The sequence below is a fragment of the Poecile atricapillus genome, chromosome 1, assembly GCF_030490865.1.
Source record: "Poecile atricapillus isolate bPoeAtr1 chromosome 1, bPoeAtr1.hap1, whole genome shotgun sequence".
NCBI lineage: Eukaryota > Metazoa > Chordata > Aves > Passeriformes > Paridae > Poecile > Poecile atricapillus.
Genome location: NC_081249.1, coordinates 174,921,121 through 174,946,706, shown reverse-complemented (window position 1 = coordinate 174,946,706; position 25,586 = coordinate 174,921,121). Strand labels below are relative to the sequence as shown.

Here is a 25,586-nt window from a genome sequence, read left to right as displayed (position 1 = left end):
TATATTAAAGAGTCCTGACTGACTTTATCTGTATTAAAAGAAACTGAAAAAGCTGCAGTATAAGTCAGGTCAGCATAACTAGTTAAAATACTAATAAAGATACTCCAATTATCAGTTACACTTCAATAATCTCAGAGCTTCACTGTGTTTGCTATTGACTTGAGTTATAAACCCAGCTCTGAAAAAAAGATTTTCCTAAATAATGTCCTAGAGTGATGGAAGTTTCAAAAATATTTAGTAGAGCTAAAAATATTAAAAAAATCTATGTGTTGCCTTTTTTTTCTTTTGCAATAAGTTTACACTTCCATAAGTCATAGCCAAAATTTTGTTCTTTCTTCATCTCAATATCGCAGACAATCACATGGTCTCAGAAAAGGCATTTCCCCTCATCAGGATTAAGATAATACCCAGTATTCCTCATTGTTTAGGAACAATCACAATTTTTTAAGAATGTGATCAGGTTCTATCTAGTTCTGTTGCTCAGTGCTACAGCTGTTACTCTGTCTTGCATTTGGTTGGATTTAGTTCTGTAACTTTTAGTAAAGAGCACAAAGACCTTCAATTAGATTACCATTGAAATTCACACACCAGAGCCTATTTGCCTGCATATTTACTACATTTATCTGGGCAGTTATCATTAGTTTCTAGCTCAGGAGCAGAACTGCCTTCCATGAGGATAGCTGATGGTGCACAGGGAGCTGAAACACCCAGAAAATTGTAGCAGTGCTCAGCCCTCCATTTAAGACAGAAGGGAATCTAACAAAACACTGTCTTGGACACAATATCAATTTCCCTTCAATTCCCCAAGCACTGTAATCATGTTTGCCTTTTCCATCCAGCATGGCTTTGCACAACCTTGAGGTCCCAAGAGCTCCCTCCACACTGTGTTGCTGGGGAAGCTGGGCACGGTTTTCCTGCAAACAGAGACCCCAATGTTCCTTGGACTCTGCTATCAGTGGAGTTGAATTTGTTCAAGGATTGATTAGCACAGCAATAATTCATGGGGATACAGGGGAAATCCTCCAGTGTTGATTTTACAAACAATGAGGTCGATGGTTCTGATAAATCAACTTCATTCATGCTGTCTATAAATAAGTAATGTCCCGGACTGGGAAGAAGCTGGCTCGTGATGTAGTGTTGAGCTTGTTCTGAAAGCCTTGGGAATTTCCATTCTCTTTCATCCATTTCTGGACTAAATTCATTCTGTTTCATTTTCCTAATCAACCTCCACTGCTTTTGTGTTCCATGTCATGTATGCTGGCCAGCACTGAGGTCTGACTTCTCGATGCATTTTGAAACATTTAGAACATTTTCTTTGAGCTGCTTGATTAAAAATGATTGGTGGACTGTTACATCTCCTCTGCTGGCTGTCTCTGAGTGTCAAACACCCAGATGTGAAGATCTGAATAGTTTTTTTCTCTCAGGTTCCAGAAAAACCACACAGCACAAGTTGTGAATCCTCCTCTAGGATGGCACTGTCTACATGAATCTATTGCTGTTGCAGAATGGGACAACAGAGCAGTCATTTGGTGCCAGCCTCCTTCCCCAGTGAGGCTGCAGCACGAGTCAGGATTGGGAATCTTCCCACTAATTCCACTGGAATCTTCAAGCCTGTATGGACAAGGAAGAAGGGAGGTGGTGCACCTTGCTATGTGTGAGAGATAAGAGCCCAGGGTGAAGAGTATTGCCCTAGAGCAGTCCCTAGAGGCAATGGAGGGGTGTCCAGAAAAAGAACATTGAGAAGTGTTTAGATATCATTCCTCTGACCTGAAACATTCTCTTGAAAAAGCTTGTCACTGCACAGCCAACCCCAGACTTCCTGAAGTCTTTAATGTTGACTTCCAAAAAACCTTTAATGTTTGACAATGCTCTGGGAGCATTGCAGGAGTGTGGCCGTTCGCCTCCCCTTTTGTGAGAAGCCTTCAGTGGGTGTTGGAGTTGCAGTCTCCAGATTTTCCACTCAGCCACAGAGTTAAAAAAGAATGTAATAAAAAGGCTTGCAAATACAAAAGCCAAGAATGACTGGACTTTAGCCTTAAGAAAGGAATAAAGTACTGCAAGAGTCTTTAAATAATGAGGATAATCAACCAAAGAGAGCTTTAGATGAGCCATTGGGGGATGACAGGTAGGAATAGAAAAGTCATGTTACCTCTGGCTAGATCATTATTGAAACCTAGACCGCACTGTCTGGTCACAGCAACTGCTCAACAAAAAATTTGGAAAACAGATGCAAGAATGATTCGAGAACAAGAAAATATGCCTTTTAGGAAGACACTAGATAAGCTTTTTAGGGCAGAATAAATGATGCTATGAATCCTATCTGGCTTTAGAATCACTACATGTCTGTAGCCTAAAGACAAAGCAGCAAATTCCTCACCACCTCATTAGACCAAGGGCTACATGGAGTGAAATCAGCTGAATCCCAGCCCTGGAGGCCTCTGTGCTCCCACCACAGGGAACAGACTGGAAATGTTTTTCAGATATTGTAAATATCAGATGGGCAGAAGTATCTGCTCAGCAGAACATAGATCTCATCCATTGATGAGGTGACAGGAAATGGTGAGGTTTACCCAGAGCCCTTATTTTGGAAACCATTGGCTCTCAGAGGTCTGTGTGTGACTGGTGGTAGATGATTACAGGAGCAATTAAAAGCATATAGTAAAATTTACAAATAAAGTGGGGTATTTAGGCCAATTATAGGGTAAAATAACATGCTTTTGATTGTCTTTTCAGAAGAATGTAGCTAAGCTGTAGGGTTAGGGTAGAGCATTGATTTGGCTGTAATCAAATTTTGCAATGAAGGAGGGAGCAGGGGAACATTCCTTGAGCATCAAGTCACTTGAATTCCTGGAGATGACCCCTATGGATGGAAGTGAAGGAAGGGCCAGGCTTGAGTCACAGACCCTCAGTGAGCCAAGGGTCCTGTAACACCAGCTCTAGGTGTTACCACCAGCTCTTACTTGCCCTTGGTGTGTTGGCCATGAAATATTGCAGGATTGCCTTTCAGCCAAAGCAAAAGGGGTATTTCCAAAGGCAACACTGCAAGAGAGCCTTCTGGCTAAAATAGCAACCAGTCACAGAGCTCAGCTGAGCTGATTGCCATGGATTAGCCTGGATGTCTGTCCTTAAGGTCTTTCTTACTCTTTTCTTTTTCTTTTTTACTGTCTTCCTTTGGTGGCTGCTGGATTGTAGCATCCCCAGGGCTCTGATTTGCAGTTTCCAGAGCATTCCCACCTTCAGCTGCAGCAGTGCAACATCTTCTGAAGGGTGGCCCACAGCAACAGAAATTAAGTTTCCCAGACAGTGACACAAACAAAATCAAAGCAGTGCGTGACACCTAATCCCTGAGTTTTATTTTCTCCACCTGGATTAGCTAAAGAAAGATATTCTGAAGAAAAATATTACCCAAAATAGGATTCAGAAATGCACATGAGACACTTAGAAGGTGCTATAAAAAGACACTGCCCATATTCACTTTGTTTTCTATGGAATAGTCAAAGGTCCTATTTCTTAAAGCCTGAGATATGTAGTTCTAGTTCAGTTACTTGGATGCCTGACCATTATGGGAACCAAAGGGAGATCTGAATATTAGAGATCTGAATATCTTTGATCTAAATGCCTCTGAGGTGTTTTTGAGTTTCAGTCCCTAGCTGGGACAGGGATCCCCAAATTCCAGCCACAGAGACCCTTATTTAGGAGCCATGCAGTACAAAAAGAAGACAATTTATAAACCAGATTTTTGAAATCACTCTTCCTCAAACAAACTTCTATCAGAACACTCCTCTCCTGTCTGGGGTAAGCTCCAGGGAGCAGAAGACATCTGTAGAGTGGAGGGGAATTCCCAGTTCATTACAGGAAATTTCACAAAACTGCATTTAGGAAGGAAAAATGATATTCAGCAATATAGTCAGTATCCCCAGGGACATCAGCTGCTGGAGAACGGACCACATTCACTGCATAAGCAACTTCACACCACAGAAATTACCCGGAAAGGTGCCTTAGAAGGAACTTGCTGACCAAGATCTGTCCTTTTGTGCATGTTCTGATTTTATCTTTTTTCCCAGCTGAAAAAGAAACAGGCTTGGGCATTTCTAGTGCCAGCAGGCCAACCAGAACTGCAGTTGTTCTTATACAGGTGGCCATCCCATGGAGTGTTCAAGGTCAGGCTGGATGGGGCACTGAGCAAGCTGGTCCAGTGCCAGATATCCCTGCCCATGGCAGGGAGCTGGGGACTAGACTGTCTTTAAAGTCCCTTCCATCCCAGTTGTTTTACCATTTTATGATCAGTCTGTGTTCAGTTACATGCAGCAGGTACATGTAATCATAGTGAGCAGTCAAATACACAGATTAATATTCAGAGTTTGCTGGCTAGGGCAGATGGCCCCTCTGAAAACTTGAGGCTTGAAGCAGACTAATTTGCCCAAAATCATGAGAAAGTCTTTCCACCCAGGCAGGTGCCACTATCCCTGCTTGCTCACAGACTTCTGGCTTCTTCCTCTGAAACAGCTGGACCTTAATTTGTTGGCAGGAAGGCACTAGAATAAATAGGTTACTTTTCCCATCTGATGTCACGTTAGACACTGCTTGGCTGTTGTGTATTCTGGCTGGTGGTTTCACAGTCTTTGGGTTCTGCAAGCACTTCTTCACTGGCACGGAAAAATTCCCCCTGATGTGCAAATCCACTCTCCCGTGCCACAGCTAAGCGTGGCTGAGATATTTCATCCTAGCTTGGTGTCATACCAGAGATTTATGTGTTGCTCTGCTCCATTAATCAAACTCAAGATGTTCTGAGAGTTCAGCAGACAGTTTATGTCCCATTTCTGTCAGTGCAAGCCATGAACATTGCTGCTGTCTGGCTGAAGGGCTCTTCCACAGGTGCAGTTCTGTCCTGAAAAGTTACCAAGCAAAGCACAATGGGAGAAGAGCTTGGCAAAGGTTGGCCACTGACAGGTGGATCTGGAGCAATCTGGGCATCAAGAACATCGATGAAAATTGTCACATTGTCCCCAGAAACACCAAACACGGATTTAAAAACAGAGCACCCAGCTCAGACCAGTTCATGGTCCACACACCAGGTCCATCCCACACAATATCTATCTACACCTTGCCCTTCAAGCTCTGTGTTGAGGTCCATTAGCAGAACCCCAGACACACAGACCTGTGACAAAGCCTTGGAAGTCACCCAAAATAATTACTCAAACTCTAGTAAGCAATACCCAGCTAGTTTATAACCTAGCAATTATTTTTAAAGCGGTGTTTTACACATTCTGCACTTGGTTAAAACCACCTAGTGATGGGAGGGGAACATCTGCCCTGCTGCATCACCTGGTGCAACCCAGACCGGGGAGAAATGAGGGCCAGGACTGTGCAAATATTCAGCCTCGTTTTACTGCAGTCCCTACTGCACTCAGTGTTAAAGGCCAGGTCGTTTCTGTGCTTAATCAATATATCAATATAGTCAGTAAATGACAAGGAGAGTTCATATTTGTCTTGTTACTCCAAGACTGCTCATAAAGTCGAGTTCATGGTCCTGTAAAGGATCCTGCATTACCCCAGTGCCTGGGAAGGAATTCCTCATTGGCTTCCCATAGGCCTGTCCACTGAGAAAACAGGAAAAGATAGTAACAGGGTAAGTAAGAGTAAACTGGAATAAAGCCAAAAGTCAGGCATAGAAATCTAGCAGGGCAATCTCAGCTCATAAATGTGACCCATCAGATGGATACTCCAAATAGACTTTTGCCTGACAGAGGCAGAGTGATAAACTCGTGGTATAAAAACACCATGAAGGTTTCACAGGCAAAAGCCATTTGTTTTCACATCTGTTTTGCCTGTTTGAAAGTGTGGTGGAAATTTTATCACCAATACATTAATCTGGACATCACTGTTTCAAGAGCCAGGGATCATTTGATTTGCCAGTGTGAGCTATTTGGTCCCCACTGCATTTAGAGCCAGGAAAACAAAGACAACACTCAATGTTTAGCCAACAAGGCAGTTTTCCTGGGGTGGTATTTGCAAATTCAAAGGTGATATGGTCAGGAAGAATATCCTCTGATAATGAGACAGGTTAGGACAATTGACAAGAAGAAAGAAAATATAAAATTTGATGGGCAAAAGAAAAAACAGAGGAGGGGGAGAAAAAGAGTGGGGGGGAGTGAAAAGGAAAGAAAGGGAGAAAAAGAAAGTGAAAAAGTAAAAATATAGGACTGGTGCAATGCAGAAATTCACAGCAGGGCCCATAAGGGGCAAGATGCTAGAAGGAAAATTGAAGTGTGATATGTAAGCTGGGTATATTCAGGATGTATTTTTCCAAGATCCCTTGCAATTCTTATCCCTGGTGTGGGGGAAGAGTAATGGTAGGACACCACCAATCTCTTTATTCCCCCTCAACATTTCCCAGAGGTGACCAAGAGCCAAACTGAACTGCACAAACCATCAATCACTGCTCAGTGTGTGGCTCCACAGACCTGCTGCAAAACATCCACTGTGACTTCATGGACCACAAAGCACAGATAAGAGTCTAAGAGTTATATCCTTCTGGCAAAGCGTAGCACACTCGAGGTGGACTGATCCTCTATCCAAACAGCTTATCTCCAAACCATATTAATTACTGGAACACAGCAGCAATTTGTATTTGCACCAGGGCTTTTTGCCAGTGCAGCTCTCTCAGTCAGATGCCACCAAGTAAGAAATGGGCCAGCAAAGCTTCACAGCAGAGTAAATTTCAGTGCAGCTTTTAAGTTTTTTAAGCGCTGAAGACATGAGCTGATCTTTGCAAGCAGGACCCAACCCAGTTTGTCTGTGCTCAGGGTGAGCCAGCAGAAGAGGCAGAGCTGGATAACCCTGTCAGCACTGATGTATGGCACATGTCTCTTCATATTCATCAGAAACATCAGCTGACCTGTACCTCCATGTGCCTCACAGCTGTCCTAAGCTTCCAACTTTGGAGGAGCTCTGCAGGCTCCATGCAAAGGCACCGAGGACTGACAGTGCAACTGCTGTTTGCAGTCCTAGAAACCACGTGTCCTCTGAACACCACCTCAGCCAGCTGTGCATTGCAGCTGGAAAATTGCCTTCAGCTGAAGGGTACATCTTCCCACAGCTGGTCCTTGAGAAGAGCAAAATCTGCAGAGCAGGTCTGGCTCCTGCATTTCTTGGCACAAGGGCGGACTGGAGGCTTGCCAAGGTTGCAACTGGGGGGGAAAAAAAGCACATTTCCCACTGTCTCTGGTGAGCTGTGCTGACCACCTGTAACCCCCACTGCTTCTGAGAAGGCAGCTAAGAAAAGCAGGAGTGCTGCCAGGAACTTACACAGTTCATACCCCTGCTGGGACATTCTGGGATTCCCTAGACCACAAGAAGTTGAAAACCATGGCACCAGGGAGGATTATTTTAAATTTTTTATTCAAGTCAGGTTGAAGAAAGAGGATGGAGCATCCGGACTGTCTCCTGTTTGTGTCAGTGTCCATCTCCCCACTCTTGTACTTCTTCCCCAAGCTCTTCCATCCTTGGGCATCCATGCCCAATGTCCCTGAGTTCCCCTGGGAACTGTGCAGAGATACCTCTGAGGTGAGGAGAGGGAGCTCTCTCCCCTTGCCCTCCTCCTCTTCCCGTGCACATCACAAGGCAGCCCCAGCAGTGGCTGAGTGCAGCCCATCCTGCTCTCATCAGCAAGTCTGCTCCTCACTGAGCCTTCCAGGATGTCAGGTTTGCTCTGTTTATGTGCTGACAACACTACTGTGTCTCTCTGCAATCAAATAAAGCTGCTGAATAGTCAGCCTGTCCAGTCACACTGGCAGAGACTTTCAGTCCAAGGGATTTCAAACAGAACATTGTTCCCAAGTGCAGGAGCTATTAAATTCCATAAATTTGTAGCTGCTTTTCTACTACAAATTTTATCAGAAAAAAAAAAAAAAATCAGCAAATACTGGGTGATGTTTTGAAGTCTCTTTTTTTGTCCAAAATAACTATTACTCATTCCCAGCCGTCATTAACTGCAAGTTGTGATCACCTGATGGGCACCAGTCTGAGCCTCTTCCCCCGTTCCTGACAAAGCTTTATGTTCATTCCTACGTTCAGCCACTTGTCCTCGTGTTTAAAAAAATAATAGTCCATATGCTGCAACAATGTCATTATTTTAAGCAACCTTCCTGACAAATATTTGAAAGCTTCCTGTTGACTAATGGGTGGAACTGGACTGCCCTCCTTTCTTCCCAGTTGAGTAATAATGATTTAAGCAGGTTAACTGGTTAACTAAATGTCATTAACCCAGATCATGTCCTTTACACAAAATACCACTGGTTACAGGAATCAGCTAATAATGGGGTTCATCCAAAGGCAATAAGAAAACATTTTTGTCAATGTCAAAATTTGTCATTGGGCTCAAAATGAAGTTCAATCTGATTTCTGCTAAAGGAGTAAATATGCTGAATGTGATCAGCAAACTAAGCCATGCTTCCCGTCATTTGCAACAGAATGTGGTCAACATCCCTGAAAATATTCAATACTCCTCTTTCTTCCTGTCCTTCAAACCATCCACCACATAGCCCCAGGTACTCAATACTGCCATTAAACACCTGTGATGGCACAGGGCAGGACAGTTGCACCTCCAGTGACACCCACCAGCCACAGCTGAATGCTTCATCATTTCACAGCCTGGAAGAAATGAAATAATAAAAAAACCCTCCCAGTGATCCATGACCACCCCACCCCAATGCCCATGGTGGGGAGGCAGGCATCCTGTGCTTTCAAGTCCAGGATGTTTGGTTGGTGGCAGTAGAGACAGGCAAAGGTCCCCCTGTCTCTGGGATCCCGATGGCAGCAGTGTGTGCAGCTCATCACCCTTGCCTGTGTGTACAGAAATAAGATCTTGACATAACGGATTTGCTTTTGTTGTGACTTAGGTTGCCTTTAGTTTGGGTTGAATGGATGTGCTTGGTTCAGGATACCCAATGGGGGACACGTGCTAATGTGTCTGCTGGCATTTTGGGATTAAAACACATCAAAATGAGGCCACTGGCTTGTGCATAAACAACATTTCTTGTTTCTCTCTTCCAGTAACCGTGACTGTGGGAGGACAACAACACTTGCTGGGGCTTTATGACACTGCAGGGCAGGTAAAGGACTGCAAAACATTTCTCATTTTCCTTTCCTATGGTTTGTTTATTGCTATCATACACTGGGGTTAGTTGTTCATGTTTGTGGATTTTGTTGGGGGTTTTTTCACAAATAATAACAATCAGTTTTGAATTGTAATGGCTGAACTGCTGACCTTCTCCCTCTTGTTTTCAGTCTGTTTCAGCAGTAAAGTACATATAAATACACTCATTCCTAAGACTGTGTTTTTCCTAATCAAAAAAACAAAGCCTGCTGAGGCTGTGCAACACCCCATATATCCACCTCCTACGGCAAATCCGATGTTTTGTGTAGTCAGTGTTTTCTTACCTTTGCCACATGGTGGCATTGAAGATACAGAGAATAATTCCCATTTTCAAGAGAAGAAAACAGGTATAATTCAGCACCAGTCTATCAGTCACCAGCTGCTGACTTCTTAAGTGGTAACCCAACGAGGTTTGCATCCATCCCAACATCCCAATGTTCTTCTCCCAGGACAAGGGTGTCCATTACAAGAGAGTCTGTGTCCCATCTTATCCTGTCCCTACTTACATTTAGAATGCTTTTGCTGTTTCCACTGTCCACACTCTGATATGGTGTGATTGCTCCCAAAGCTTGAGGAATAATTTAACCCCCTGGAGAGGGGAAGAAATTATTTCTCATTGCTTTGCCAGAAGAAGGGCAGAAGAAAGTGCAGGGAGCAACACATTTTTTGTGGTGAAATTTCCCTCTCCTGACTCCAAATGCTGGTGAGTGACAAAATAAAAAAGGGATATAGTCTGCAGAGAAACCTTGCAAAAAATCATCTGCTGAGAGTGGAGGGAGCAGGTTCCAGGTTCCTCACAGACTGGAATGTTGTAACTCACATCCACCAGCTCCTGCAGTCAGAGCTGACACTGAAGCCAGGAGGAGAGAAAGCAGATTTGGGAACTTGCTTCACTCTCTCTGGGTTCCAGCAGCCCTGGATGCAGGGCTCTGCTTTCACCAGGAGCTCTTCTTGGCTGTACTGGTTTTGGACATGACTGACTGCTATGAAAGGCACAAACAGCGCAGAGAGAGACCCTCCTGTCTGCAAAAGGCCCCTGCTTGCAGAATATACTCTGCAGCACTATGCAGAGAGATCAAAAAACCCACACCAGAACAGACTGTCACTTACAGAAAAACCTGCACTCAGCAGAACTGGGGCTTTGATGCTTCGAGTTTCACTTTCTTTAATCTTATTCTTATCATGTTTCTGTAGGCAGAAGCAGTCTTAGCTGGTTTGGTGGCCCTCACAGACCACACATCTTTCCTATCCACATGGTGCAACCAGATGATCCAAAAGCCAATCCCAAAATATAACTCAAGTCATTGCCCCATGTCCAAAGTCTGTTCAGTCTTTTATTCTGTGTTCACAAACTCCGAGCCTGTGTCACGATCCATCAGCCCTGCAAGCCTTTGAGAGCCAGACGAGTTATATTCAGTTCCCAGTCAGTTTTCACCCCGTGCCTTAATATTCCTACTTGTTTTGTAGGGCTGACAGTTCCACCTGCCACCCATTTCCGCAGCAACACCTCCTCTCATTTGTCCTCCTGAGCCAGAAGGAGCACTCAGCTGTCTCTTTGACGAGTCTCACCCCTCCATCCATTCCTCCACATCATTTTGCCATCCCCTGCTTCAAACTAGACAGTTCACCACCTGCCTCCAAACCTTTTCTCTAACTCACCAAGCTCATGTCCCTTCCAGACCCTGGTCCAGAGGATGTGGCCATCTAGCCAGAGCTCAGAGCGTGAATCAGCCCTTGATGACTAGATTGTCTCCGTGGAGGCTGGAGGGATGATGCTTCCCACATGCTCCAGTTATAACAACAGATCATCTGGGTTGTTTCCTCCCTCCTTCTCCTTGTGCTGTGTGGCGTTCCAAAGGCATCAGTGTGAAGTCATAGCCAGAAATAGCCCTTGACACTGCGATGCTATAAAACATATGCTAATGAAATAACAATTGGAAAATGTACTCCTGCAGCAGGACCCTCTGTCAGCCTGAAGGGAGAGCTGGCAGAGACCCCAGATTTGAGGTATCTGGCTTTCTGTATCCCTAGCACAAACGGTTCTAGGAGGAAAAACTGTGGTCTTTTTGCTGGGCTGGACTCAGGTGCAAAATGTTTTAGCAGAGTGTAAAAGAGGTCAACACAGCAACAACATAAAAACAAAAAACAAAAAAAAAAAAGCAGTTTTGCTACATTTTTTGGGCCCAAACACTGCTGAGCTGATGGCAGAGATGGAGGAGAGGGAGCAGCACAGCTGATCTCAGCCCTGGCAAGTCACAGGCAGGTAACACAGCAAGGCCGGGTCTGGCACTGGCATTTCCAGGCCAAACCAGTGGCCAGGCAGAGTTAACTGGGAAGCCTTGAGCTCCCTAAATAGCAGACAGCACAATGCAAGCATGAGCTGGGAAAATAAATGGATAAATATAAATTATTGATCAGCCACAGCCCAAGCCCGCAAGGATTTGTGTCCCTTCCCAAACACAGCAGTCACTCTCTACAGCAGCCCTCCCTGGATGTGCCCCATAACCACACAAATGTCCAGCCCCCTTTTTATATTATTTATTAGCTTCAACCATCTCTGAATGAGAAATGACCCTGTAGGGTTGTCCTTTCTAAAGGTCCATTGCAAAGTTTTACAGCCTTCTCCTGGAGAGCAGGTACAGAAAAGAGGCCCTTGTGATGTGGTCTGGAGAATTCTGTGCGTGTACAGGAGCCCAGATCAACTCTTTTCCGTGATATTTGTGTTTTAACCCATCTGTGAAAAATCCCATGTGCCCTGCTGGGAGGTGAGACCTCTGCTATGAGATGTATGGCTGTCCCTGCTTACAACTTATATAATGCTCTGTGCTAATAGCTCAAATGAGAAATGCTCTTCCTGAGAAAGGATTTTCTAGGGATTCGGAAGGAACAAGGAAAATATAATTAAATGCATGCTCCTGTAGCTGTCACAGCCAGACAGAGTGCTCATGGCTTTAATCTGTAGTTTTAATGGTACAGTAAGTCCCTCTAAATATGCACGTCTGAAATATTGAAACTGGCTATATTTAGCCAATTTCTTCCCAAAACTCCTAGATGAGGATTCCTTGAGGCTTGCTGCCACCGCGTGGCTCGTTCGGGAGCCTGGCTTGCAGCAGCTAAACCAAAAACAGAAAGGATCTTTGCCTTGCACCCAGTATCAGCCCGTGGTGGCTGTGCCACAATCAGTCTCAGGTTTGATGTTCTGGGTTAAAATAATGTCCCATAATCAAGCCAGGCTTTCCTAACCCACAGCACCCACATAAAATTGTCTCTGCAATGCAATTTCTCCTCTGATCCCATCACCTTGGCATCTACTTTGTCTCTATTAACCTCTGCTGGGAGCTGGCTGACATCTCCAGAGCTTTGGATAAATCTCCTGTCACTGTCTTTGCTTCCTCATGAACTGCATCACTGGTGTACCCACAAACACCTCTGAGAGGCTTTTTCCTGCTATTCCTTGAATGCAGAGAATCCACTTTCTTGGGAGTTGATAGATCCAAACATTTCTGCTTGTAAATCCTCTTGAGATCCACACTTTCTATGCCACTGGAAAGACATCATTATGTCAGTTAAAAATACCCTGGTTTTACCCCAAATACGGTGACTGTGAGGGCTGGAGGTTCTGATTTATTTAAATTTATTTAAATGAGGATTTACTCTTCCTGTCAAAGTGGGCTTGGGACAGTGAACATCCAGTTAGACAAAACAAAACATTTTGTTTGTGTTTTAAGATGCTTTTTTAAACTTTCCTTTCCTGACACAGAGCTAAATTTGGGCTCATGCTTCTTTTCAGAATAAATAATTAAAGTTTTGAGGATTTTTTTTTTTTTTAGAAAGAGTTGGTGCAAACAGTTTTTGAGTAATTTATTAGTATATTTTGGAAACTAGTGCTGATGCAGAAGTAGTCTGGGTCAATTCATTATTGCATAGTCAGGGAAAAAGAGACTTTAGAAAAGTGATCTACCAATCTCAATTCACAATTAAGTCCTCACATTTGTTGACCCAATCAAAGCAAGGCAATAGTAAGGCTGCACTGAAACATCATCTATTCTGACACACACTGCTACAGTCCTGCATCACTTTCTCCTGCAGGACAGACAGAACCTTTCACTGTTCCTGCCCCTAATGTGGGTTTTCCCTGCCTAAAATAAATGTTCTCAAGACTGAGAAACAGCACCCAGGAGTCTTTTTTCCACCCTTTTACTAGATTTATTTCCTTTTATTAACTAGTCTAATCTGCAAAGCAAATCCACACCATTTTCACACAGTTATAACCAAACTGACCAGACTGCAGAGATTTGAGACTTGTCCAGAATGCAGAAACTACGAACTCCAGATCTACATTGCAGTCGGGCTTGACAGCAGCATGTATTATTGTTTCCCACACTCCAACTTTGTGTTTCTTTCCCCTTTTTTTAAATTTTGGACCCCCTAAAAAAGCCTTTGGAACAGATGTATCCCCTCTAAAAAGCATCTGTTTCATTGCACTGAAGTTTTCTAACAGGTTTCATTGAACAGCACCCACCAGACACAGCTACAAATGCTCTCACTGTCAGAAAGAGCCAGGCTGTCCCTTTCACTTGGCTTGCAAAACCTCTGCTTGCTCTCAGCTTCTCAAGCCTACAGACAGACCTAAATTCTTCCTTGAAATTCAGCTATCAAAGCCAGCTTACAACATATCACAGCTGTGATTCGAGTGTTTAAAAGTTCACCCTCTTCACCACCATCCCATGGAGAAAACACCTCTCCTTCCACCATCCACGGCCTGTGGAAACACAAAATCACCCACAGTGAGTACCCAGGTGCTGCAGGCTGGCTGTGATCTGAATTCTGCTTTCAGGATGAGTGTCTTCAGCAGACTGGCACATTGCTGTGCACCATGCAGGGCTATACAGCATCCCCTTCTGCACCAACCTCTCCACAGATAACACAAACAAAACTTGTTCACACAATCACAGGATGATTGAGGTGGAAGAGACCTTCAAAATCATCTAATCACACACACACACACATCCCACCAGGGGTAGGGACGCCTTTCACTAGACCAGGTTGCTCACAGCCCCATCCAGCATGGCTTTGAACACTTCCAGAGGTGGGGAATCTTTCAGCTCTTTTTGGTAAAATGCTGATAAATCAGCAGCCTTGTACTCTGAGGGGGGTTCCCCCCCATCTCCAGCAGCCACCTGGAGCTTAGAAGTGGGAATGAGTATGGACAGTGTTGACCACTTCATCACACCCCACTTGCAGCCATCCCCTCCTTGTAACACTCTTGCTGTTCTCCCCTGGCAGGAGGACTACAACCAGCTGAGACCCCTGTCCTACCCCAACACAGACGTGTTCCTGATCTGCTTCTCAGTGGTGAATCCTGCCTCCTACCACAACGTGCAGGAGGAGTGGGTGCCCGAGCTGAAGGTCTGCATGCCCAACGTGCCTTACGTCCTCATAGGAACACAGGTAAAGCTTCTCCTGGGCTTTTACCTGGGCTCTCTGGAAAGCTTTCCTATTTAACTCATGGAAAATTCAGCCAGATTTTTCCCATTATAGGAAAACTCAGGGACAGGGAATGGAAGCCAACATGCAAGTGTCCAGACTAGCAAAGCTCATCCCATCTTTTTATTCAAATGTATGTTAATGTGGCAACAAGTCATAAATACCTATAGGGAGAAAAGTTGTCGTACAGGTCTCTAATGAGGACAAAAAAAACCATCAAAGTTTGTGGCTAGAAGCTGAAGATAAACTTCAAACTAAATTTTAAGAATGGGAGTAATTAGCCAAATGACATGGGAAGGAAGTAGCCTTCCTTCATGCTTTTACATCAACATTACAACTGGTGACTCACCATCCTGTTTGTATTACAGTGATTGTCAGACTGAATGATCAAACCTCTTCATTTTGGCCTTAAAATCTATGAATCTGCCAATCAAATAAAAATGCCTTAAATATGGGTTTGTTACCAAAACACAAAGTGGATAGAGACTGAGAGGGTAGGGATCCAACCACATGGAAAGTGTCAGAGCACTGGACAGTAACCTAAGTCAAATTAGAGAACAGACAAAATTCTGGTCAAAACCAAAATCTTCATGCCACAGGAAAGACAAATAATTCAAACACTGTTTTCTACACTGGGATAATCTAAAACACCCATTTAAAAATAAAAGCATTATCCTTTGGATCACACAGTCTGAAAATGGACAAGTTTGAAATGCCTTACTCTGATGTCTTCTGTGGAAATAAAGGATTTGGTTTCAAGTCAGACTGAGCTGTGTCTGTCTGGCCTGTCAGGGTGAGGTTTGGGTGATGAAGTGCAGGGTTGCAGTAGCTTCCCCTACCAGTGGGGTTCCTTCCTGTAGCAGACCCATCTGAGCACCTGCAAAGGAGAACTAATTCATGGTAAACTGAAAAAAGAAAAAAAGGTAAGTAAATATGAAATTAATTTCTGAAGTATCACTTGAATAGAGAGTGATACACATGCCCTGATGTGTGTCTGTAAAGCCATGAATATCAGCCTCAAGAATTACAGCACAGATTTTGTGTATTTTCCGCTAGATTGACCTCCGGGATGATCCCAAGACTTTGGCGCGGCTGCTTTACATGAAGGAGAAACCACTCACCTATGAGCACGGAGTGAAGCTGGCAAAGGAGGTAACAGCTTCTCCTGATGCCATGTGAAGCTGACTGATCTCAGCTTTCCAACGGGTTTCTTTCATTCAAGGCTCCTCCAAAGCCCATTGGTGCCAGACAGAGATTAAAGCCTCCGTTCAAGCAGGCTGGATCCAGGCACACATTGTGACCCCTGAGCCTGCACTTCTGTTGCAATATCACTTGAAACATAGAATATCCTGAGTGGGAAGAGACCCAAAAGGGTCAACAAGTCCAGCTCCTGGGCATGCACAAGATAACCCCAAAAATCACACCATGGGTCAGAGAGAATTGCCCAAACATTTCTGATCTCTGGCAGGTGACATGACCAAGCTCTAAGAAAAGCATTGAGGAACACAGGGCAGCAGGTGGCAAATGGGCATCAAAACAGATTTTACTGCCTATTTTATTTAAGTCAAGAGTTTCTTGCTCAGGGTTCTGCCAGGAGATGCATGTGGCAAACCCCTCTCTGCAGCCAAGCCACCTCCTGTCACACTCCTCCCTGTCCCTTACAAAAGCACAGACAACTGGATTCCCACTTATCCCTTGCACTTCAGGCAGCAGAGAAGGTGCTCCCAAAGTTTCTGTGGTATTGTACATTTCTCCTGGAAAGGTAGGGTGTCAAAAGCACTCCCCAAGTCCTAGGATGCAGAATTCTGGATCCTGGCCTTGTCCCCTTATATTCTGCAAGTTCTATTATTGTCCCTGGCCCTCAAAATCAGAGCATCCATGAGCAGAACAAGCTGAATAAGCCACAAGGTTGCTGAATAAGCTGAGGCTGCTTTCCCAGGCCTCTGTGGGTGTTTGTATCATGCCAGCATACCCAGGAGACTCTGATCTCAAAATGATGCTTCCCCATTCCCAGAAACCAGCTGGAAGCCCTCCCTAGGTAGCAGCTCCCTGGCATTGGAGGAGGCAGGACACAAGAGTGACAGTTCAGGGGAGAAGAGCCAAGTGTGTGAAGGGGCTCAGCTACAACCCAGCATTTCCTTGAAGCCTCCCCAGCTGCACAGGCAGGAGGCCAAGCTCCTGGTCCAGCACTCAAACATGGGTGCAGCCCCCTCTCTGTCTGGAGGGTCATGCAGGGAATTCCGGCAGCCCGTTCACCCCCATGTGGTGAGATACTCATGTTGATGCTGATTCCTGCTCTCTTGCCCAGGATGAGCACATGAGCTTGTCCCTTCATCCCACAGGCAGCCAGACACAAAACAGAGAAATGGTCTGACCCCTTTCTAAATGTAGAAAGCTGCTGGAACAGCATCACCCTGTCTCTCCAACAAGTGGACACTCACTCTCATTTTCCCTCTTTCAGATTGGAGCCCAGTGCTATCTGGAGTGCTCAGCCCTCACGCAGAAAGGCCTTAAGACTGTCTTTGATGAGGCAATCATGACCATTTTCCACCCCAAGAAGAAGAAGAAGCGCTGTGCAAAGTGCCACAGATGCTGCACCCTTGTGTGACGTGCCCTGGGAAGCAGAGCCAGCTGATTTCAGTGAAACCAAGCAGGTTAGAAAGGAAATGAAGGTCACTTGCAACTGAAACAGGGAACAAGACCAGAATAGGGTCCTTCTAACCCAAATATAGGAGCTCTCCGTTCTGCGAAACCTCCAAGCTGTATCACCCTTGGCCAACTCCTGTCTCTGTGCTTTCCTAACCCTCCAGAGCTGTTTTGCAGCTTGTTCCCACTGCTGCAGACTGCACCAACAGAAACCAGGAGTCCTGCCTGGCTCCCCACCTTAGGAATAAGGTGAAGGTGGCTTGTGACAAAGCAAAGAGCTCAAGACAGCAAAAGAAGCAGGAGAAACTCCTTTTGTGGCCTTAAGCAAGAATTGATCAAAATTAGGAATTTGCAGTCCTTAGTAATTGAATCTGAATTGACTGAAAGCACATGGAGATCTATAGAAATATGATATGTAAGACATACACTATAGGTAGGATGTACTTTAAAACTGCTTCTCTTTTATAAGACTTGCTAGTTCAGGAGATACTTTAGTTTCTTCAAACCACATGGAAGCAAAGGTGGAGTGATTCCAGTTTGTTCTCACTTAATGGTGAAACTTCACAGCACCAGGATGTTGCTGCACCCAAGCTAACAAAATGGATCAACATTTACCTCCAGACTTAAGGAATGTTCTTTCAACTAAAAAAAAATGCAAATAACTGTATTTTTACAGAGGAATGTTCAGGCTGAGCCATGTTTCCGTAAGCTGGGAAAGGAAGTACAGAGTTGTAGCATTAATGTACTGAAACAAAGAAAATCTGCCACCAAAGAATATCACCCTAGACAAGAAATAGCAGCATGGAACAATCTCTCTTCCAACTGAGAACAAGAACGAGACACATTGCCATGGAAACTGAGAATTTACCTTACAGATCAGCTGGATTTCTACATCTCACCCAACAGCCAAGTATAGAAAAAAAAAAAATTAAATAAAGCCAAAGGTCATACTGATTTTAAGTGCTTTGAGGTGATCCAATTGCCTTAAAATTATCCTTTTTTTATGAAGTATTTCTGTAAAAAAACCTCATCAAAATTGAGCTGAGAACTTGTTGACTTCTTTTAGTTTCCCTCCTCCCATTCATTTCTTCTCTCTCTGCTGCCATTTTTCCATCTTCACAGAGAGTGCTGCTCCAGCAGCAGCGTGGCTGCACTCCTCAGGAGCGGACTTTTCCACGAGCAGCAGATGATGGCTGCAGCAGCAGCACAGAGATGGGAAGTCCAGCCCACAGGGGAAGGGGAACTCCTGTGATCTCCCCTTGCTGCTGGGGAAATTGTGCCTTTTCACTAAAGCCTCTCCCGGGATCCTGCAGCTTTGCACATCACAGCGACACCGGCACTCAGAGGTGAACTCAAAGGGCCTCTTGTTACTGCTCTGCCTCTGGGTACCCTGGCAGTGCCACCAGACTGTCTTGTCATGGATTTCATTCCCCAAGGAGGAAATCACAGCACTGACACACACACATTTGAAGATGTAACTCCTTCAAAAGCTGTGTCTGTAGCCAGCGTGGCCAGAAGTGCCAGGAGGGAGCAAGCGACAGCAGCGCATCCTCCCAGGCCGGGGCACAGGCCCTGCTCCCCTCTGCACCATTCCAGGAGGCTGGCAGCCCTCTCTTCTTGGGAAGCACAGTGTCCTGACTGAGAACACACCAGACAGACCATGAACTCCAGCCCTGGTGCTGCCCAGAGCGATGAGTGACTGCAGCAGGACCACAGGAAGGGCACCCAGGGCACATGGAAGGGACCGGGCCTGGTGCAGTGCCCAGCCCTGCATCAGGGCCAGGCTTATGGATCTGAGCCCCCCTCCAGCACACATTCCTTTTCATACAATTGTAGAATGGTTTGGGCTGCAAGGGACCTCAGAGATCATCTAATTCCAGCCCCCATTTTACCATGGACAGCTACAGAAACCAGCTCTGACACCCCAAAACATTTCTGGGTAGAAGTCAAGAGTTCTCTCTGACAAAAGCCATCAGACTCGATGCAAATGCTTTGCTCTTTTTTCACCCAGTGGCTTCCCCTCACCGTCCCTTTCCCCTTGCTCACAAACATGGATGAAAACACAGCTGTGCCATCCCTGAGACAAACAAGTTCTCCTCATTGCTGATGACTTTTTGTGCATATTTTCTGTTTTATTATGTCCCAGGAATTTAGGTTAGATGGCCTGGCTGAGGGTGAGGCACAGGGGTCCATGCCATGCCACAGAGTTTGCGTTCATCCCCAGGAACAGCAGTGAATGTTCACCTCAACAGGACACTAGCAGCTGAACCATAAAGTGTAAAAATATATTAGAGGAGTATGAGGAGAATGAAGCATGGATTAAATAAATTAGTATTCAGGCTTACAACATGACTGGAAGCCCACTGAAACTACAACCAAAAAAAAAAGCCTTTAACAGATTTCAGGGAAATTATATCTGCACTGTGCTGCCTTTTATTTCAGTGAAAGTTAATTAGGATTATTGTTTTAGCTCATGTTGGTTGCTGGAGAGTGATGTATGAGTCTCTGGTGGAAGAAGGTGAAGTCTGGTTTAGCTGAAACACGATGCAAATGCTCAGGTTGGAGTTGCCTGGTTTTCTTAGACCTTAAAAATGTGGAAATAGAGGAAATAGAAAATCCAGAGTGACAGCTGAGCTCATCCTAACGTAACGAGCACACTGGAAAAGTGAAATGGAGCACCCTGGCATGCATCAGGGAAAGCCACAAACAATCAAATTGGGTTTTTGAGTGCCACTGAGTACCGAGGGTGATTGTTAATCTTAATGGAACGGCATAGGTTGGCAGTAAAATCAAAAATCAAGTGGGAAGTTGTAGCATTAATGTAACTGCAGTGGTTTGAGGGAAATTAACTACAAAACATATGGTGATGGAGAAGCTAAAATGCTAAAATATCCTAATGTGTTAAACTACAACATCCTAAACAAATCCTTGCATAGAGGAAGCAGATAGAAAAATCTTAATATACGTACAAAAAATGTTAAGGCTAAGCAGGGGTTTCTTTGCACTTACAAAATGGAGCATGTCAAGCTTGTGAGGCAGAAAAATGTCAAGTTTTTCAAACTAATTTTGACCAAAATTTGAATTCTGGGAGCTGCAAGAGAGGGAGAGTGGTCACAATCCACTGAGAAATGGCCTCTGCACTCCATTTACTTTAATTTTTTTCAGCAAAAATAAATGCTTTTTGAAAAGCCATGTTTAATGCAGGTCCCATAAACATTACTCCTGAATTAGGTTTTGTACATAGACCTGTCTATGAAATGTGGAAATTTCTCAAGGATCTGCCCTCTTACACTACTTTTTGGGGAGGCAGAGCCAGCACGGCCAAGAGGCTTTAGAAAGGGATTGTAGGCAGATGTAAGGAGAGTCATTGACTATCTGGCAAGTCATACTTAATGCCTTTTTTAAAAGCAACAGATGGTGTGTGAACAGGCAGCAAAGCTTATTTTCAGAAAAAACCACAACACCAGACATAGTGCAAGTGCAGGCATAAGGCCACAGATATAAACTTCAAGTTATTTTCGAGCACCATTAGTAATAAGGAAAGAAAATCGATAAAGGACTGCCAGGTGAAAGGAGATGGGTTTACTCACTGTGAGATGAGCTAGAAATCAGATCCCAATTTCACCTTAAAAGGAACACTGTTAAGGAGAGTCATAAAGGTTAGAAAGCATCCCTGGAACTTATTTGACAACGTCCCCCTTAATGCAGCTGATGTCAAAGCCTTTCCTGACAGACCTGCCTTTGCTAATAGTCTGCTGTCATTTCAAAAGCACTCACAACTTATGGGAAACTTGCTGGATCCTGTAAAACCCATCTCCTTTGGCCTCTTCTGAAACCTTCCTGTTCTACCAAGAGTTCTTAACCTGAAGCTGCAGTTCCAAACAGAGTTCCCAAAGTAATTTCATTCAAACCCCGGCAAGGAGATATGAGAGGTACTTGAGAGTGATCTCAATTCATCAGAGTTGCTGTCACATCATCTACAGATGTCTGTGCCTTTCAGTGCCCTGTGAAAACACCAGGACAGTGGAACTGGGACAGTCCTGCCACTTCCAGCATGACTTGAAGGAGGCCCCACAAAAACTCACAGTTTTTGCCTCTCAGAACTCTGAAAAGTTGGGGAGAAGGCAGAAGCAAGGCTCTAACCCCACTCAGGTCCGTTCTCATTTGTTCAACTGGATTTACACCCTGTGTACATATAGAATTCACCCCAAGTCCCATATGACAATCAAAACAATCATTTCAGCAGCTGACGTTGACATTTCTCACCTTTTTTCTGTTTTATAGCACTCAAAGCATTCAAAATAGACACAGAATTAAATATAGCACTGTATCCTAATATGAAATAAGGTTATTCCAAATACTTTGATTAAAGGGACAGATTTTGGCAGTCTTCCTCATGCTGAAGAGAATCTCAGTTTACAAGGAACTGTCTCCAAGTTGTTCATGTCTCATTCAGTCCCACTGACACTGCTCAAGTCATGAGGGAGGCTGATTGGAGATCAATCCTTGTAGTTTAATTAGCAGAGAACCTCTTCCAGCAGCTCTAGTGTTGGTGGCCTGTGTTCTTTTGAATACCTTCATGAATGGTGACTCAATCAATTCCCTGGGCAGCCTGTCTCTCCCTTTAATTCATATATGAAAGATGCCCATCTGCTTTATACCGTGCTTAGCGCCCATGACCTTTCCCTGTTCCTTTTTTCACCAAGTGACACAGCAAATACCTCATGACTCACCACACAGAAACCTCATCTGGATTAAAAATAATTTGCAGTGGCATCAATCTGTCTCAGGCCAGGATTGTTTAAAAGCACATTTGTTTTTTCCAACAAAGTAATCCATATGCTCACGTTGGCCCAGGAACCATTTGTTAAGCAAAGAGGTAGAATGTAGGAATCTGGCTGCACGTGCCTTTCTCCATGTATTTTCTTTTTCCCTGAGGAGGACTTGTAATGTTGTTTTATCCTACATTAAAAAAGGAAAGTCTGGAAATAACAGAACATTTTGTTGGTTCACAACTCTATAGGACTGGAGGAGCATCTGCTGTGACAGGAGGTGAGCATGGAGTGACCTACGTCAGATAACTTCTAGACACATTTGAGCTCTTTGCAAAAATGAAGACAAATTTCCACTATGAATGTTTATTTTCCTCTTCATGAATAAAGACCATCTGAAAGCAGGAAAAAGCCTCCCACTGATTTTGGTAGTGGCTTGTGATCTCAGCTGTCTTCACCTATCAAAACAAAACAGGAATAGAAATATTTTTGCATCCAAAAGTCAGGACAAAATCACCAATTAGAAGTCATGAATGCAACAGAATCACTTCTGCTTCAGGGGGAAGCTGCAAAATTAGGGCCCAGAGCCACAATTAATCAGTTTGAGCCTAAACCTTAAATTTAATTTTAAGATGTTAAGGGGACACCCATAACTAGAACAACAGCAAAAAATCTTCAAATTCTGTTTTCTTTGTTTCGGTTAAAGCTGTCAGAAACATGGGAACAAAAATCTATTCTCTTGGGAGGAACCACACCCTAACAGCAAAAAGAGTCAGGAGTTCATTGTAAGAGGAAAAGTAGTTCAGAAACCCAGAGCAACAAGCAAAAAAACATGTGAACTGCTGTCAGTGGTGAAAAATCTCTTTAACTTTGAAAATATGGATCCCCATCCCTTTCCACATTGTACAGACCACAATGCAATGTTTGGCTGCTCCCAACTATAATGGTAGGGTGGGATTTTCAAAGATGCTCTGTGGTGGCTTCATTTCAGTTCTCATGAAGGCAATGGAAAATTTCAGTGGGGTCCACACATGACTAATGTGGAAAATGTTTGAGAGTCTTTATATTTCCTCCTTTCCTGACCTTTTATTTTGGCTGACCAAGCTTTGAGCACACAGATACACTGAGCCAGGTCTAAGAATCTTTTATACCTTCAGGCTGCTGGTTAAGGACTCCTGAAAGGAGTTGGGGCATCCAAAGACTTTGCTGGTCTCACCTTTGGAGGCTGGATCTGAAACACCTCATTTCAACCACAACTGAGCTGAGGATGAAAGTGGTTACATTAACAGAGTAATATTCAAGACATACAGTTATCTTTGCTTGAAGACCCTGAACTCATTGCTGTCACTTAATTTCATCTCATCCCATTCAGGACACAAGGTTTGATATGGTTTTGGTGAAGGTCAGTTTGAGCTCTCACTGATACCAACTCTAGTGAATTTTGATTTTGATTGGATTTAATGAATTCAGAGTAAACAGTTGTCACAAGTCTACAGCTTCCAGATCTTCCAACACAACATTTGTTTGTAATGATAACATGTAGAAAAATTTGTCTGATGTCTGTCAAAGTAGATTGTGGGTAAATCCTATCCAGAGTGTGGCTATCATGTTGTCTCTCTCAGTACTTTTCCCCTGAATAGGCAGCTGCTCTAACTGCATCACAGACCTGGCAAGCACTGAACTGCCCTGTCAGCATGGAGCAAATGAGCCCAAATTCTCCCCACACTTGTAAATGTTAGTTCACTAATAAGCAATAACAAAAAGTTATGTGAGAGAGGAAAGACACTGGCAAAGTCTTCCTCACTCATGAGCAGAAGTGACCCAAGCCCTGGGTGCCAGGTGGGAAATGCTACAGAGGAAGACATGATATGGTGGTCCTGATGCCCCAAAAAATGTGGATTGGGGCTGGTGAATGGGCTGGGAAGTGCCTCTGTAGAGTCACCCCTGGGTACCTGGGGCTCAGCAGCACCTCGAGACTGGGAGGAATTCTCTGCAGAGAAGAGAGGCAGTGCAAGGATAACTGAATCCAGTTTAATATGTCATGATGTTGATGCACTTGCACAAATATGAGAATTTCACTGCACAGAGGTTCTCTGATCCCCCAAGAACACAAAGACAAGGACATTTCACTCCTTCTTTTTGTGCTTACCTAACAGTAATGCTTAAAATTATTCCTTAAGAAATGCTTAAAACTAACAGTTCAGCAAGTTATTCTGTTTGAGTTTGTGAAGCAAGTAATGACCTCAACACAAACCAGGACCTAACTCATCACCAGTCAGGTCTTAACAAGTTAGGAGAAAAAAATCACTTACTTGATGTGTGCAACTGAATTTTTCTCTCTTAAAAGTTGCTGTATGCAATATTGCTGGAATATGGGGCTGGTGAAACCAAAGGATGGGCACTAAAACAGTATGTCTGACCTTTGAGTGGTATGCCTTTTTTTCAAAGATTAACCAAATCTTCAGAATTCAAAGCAAAACAATTTCAAACCAAGGAAATTCAGTTTTCAAGCAAATGTGTTCTGCATAGTTTAAAAATCATGTAAACGTTATTAATTTCCTATTTACAGCACATAATTCTGTACTCTTTTGTTTATCATCTTTTAAACATGTAATTACTGTATATTGCAATGCACATTAATATCATTTATTGTACATAGTTTATTTTAACAAAATAAATGTATTACAAAGTATTTTGACAGCATCCTTTTGGGGAGGTGTGCTGTTGTGTTTATTTTCCCAGATGCTAATCACATGCACCTTGTAGGGAGCTTCAGGTAGGAAAAACACCAACCAAGACACTGCCAAGGGGCATGAGGAGCTGTGCACCCTCTGATCCAGCAGCCAGGGCAGGTGGTCAGGAGGGAAAGTGAAAGGCTTAAGGTGATGATGAAGTTACACAAGGAAAGACAGCCCTGCTGGTCTGGAAACAAGAGTATGACTGGCTCCACTCTTCCAGGGATTCAGTGCAGAGATGCAGATCTCATTTTTTAAAAAAAATAACAAAATTAATTACTAAAAAAAAGTGCCTTTGTTAACCAGCTGTTCATTAAAATTCGTTTCAAGACCAGAAGCAATCTCATTGACCAGCTAGTCTGGTCTGCAAGCCTAGAAATCCCACCATTCCTGAACATCCCTCATCTTGATTGGACCAAAACAAGTTTCCCCAGAGGAAGGCTCTTTTCATGTTCCTGCAGCTTGTGAACCACAGCAGGTTTAACTAGCCCTGCCTGGAGCACTTACAGAGAAAAGACAAAGCATATCAACCTTTATTCCTAATACAAAGGTACTGCAGCCCAAATCCCTGGCTGCTATAAATGGATATGTCCTCAGAGGAGCCAGGACAATCCAAAAGGGCACAGCATATAGCCTGGAATATATTTTATTCACCCCAGAGGAAGGTGGTATTACTCACCAGACTTTCCATGGCCTGATTTTATCTGGGAAGAAGTGGCTCAGAGGACCCACGTGTCTGGGGTTAACAGCAACATCCCCCAGAGCAGAAAATTCCTAAATTGCTGGGTG

The 25,586-nt window shown here is 43.9% G+C and overlaps 1 protein-coding gene across 2 annotated transcripts in view; it reads left to right on the top strand.

Moving 5' to 3' along the window:
- The window catches only part of RHOJ (ras homolog family member J), a 61,125-nt gene extending 36,367 nt beyond the window's left edge, over nucleotides 1-24,758 (top strand). For both annotated transcript variants that reach the window (XM_058833849.1, XM_058833842.1), the window contains 4 exons: nucleotides 9,055-9,113; nucleotides 14,444-14,608; nucleotides 15,701-15,796; nucleotides 17,106-24,758. In XM_058833849.1, coding sequence (XP_058689832.1) covers nucleotides 9,055-9,113; nucleotides 14,444-14,608; nucleotides 15,701-15,796; nucleotides 17,106-17,252 — 467 coding nt within the window. In that variant the 3' untranslated portion in view covers nucleotides 17,253-24,758. The remainder of the gene's footprint in view (nucleotides 1-9,054; nucleotides 9,114-14,443; nucleotides 14,609-15,700; nucleotides 15,797-17,105) is intronic.
- The last annotated feature ends 828 nt before the right edge of the window (nucleotides 24,759-25,586 follow it).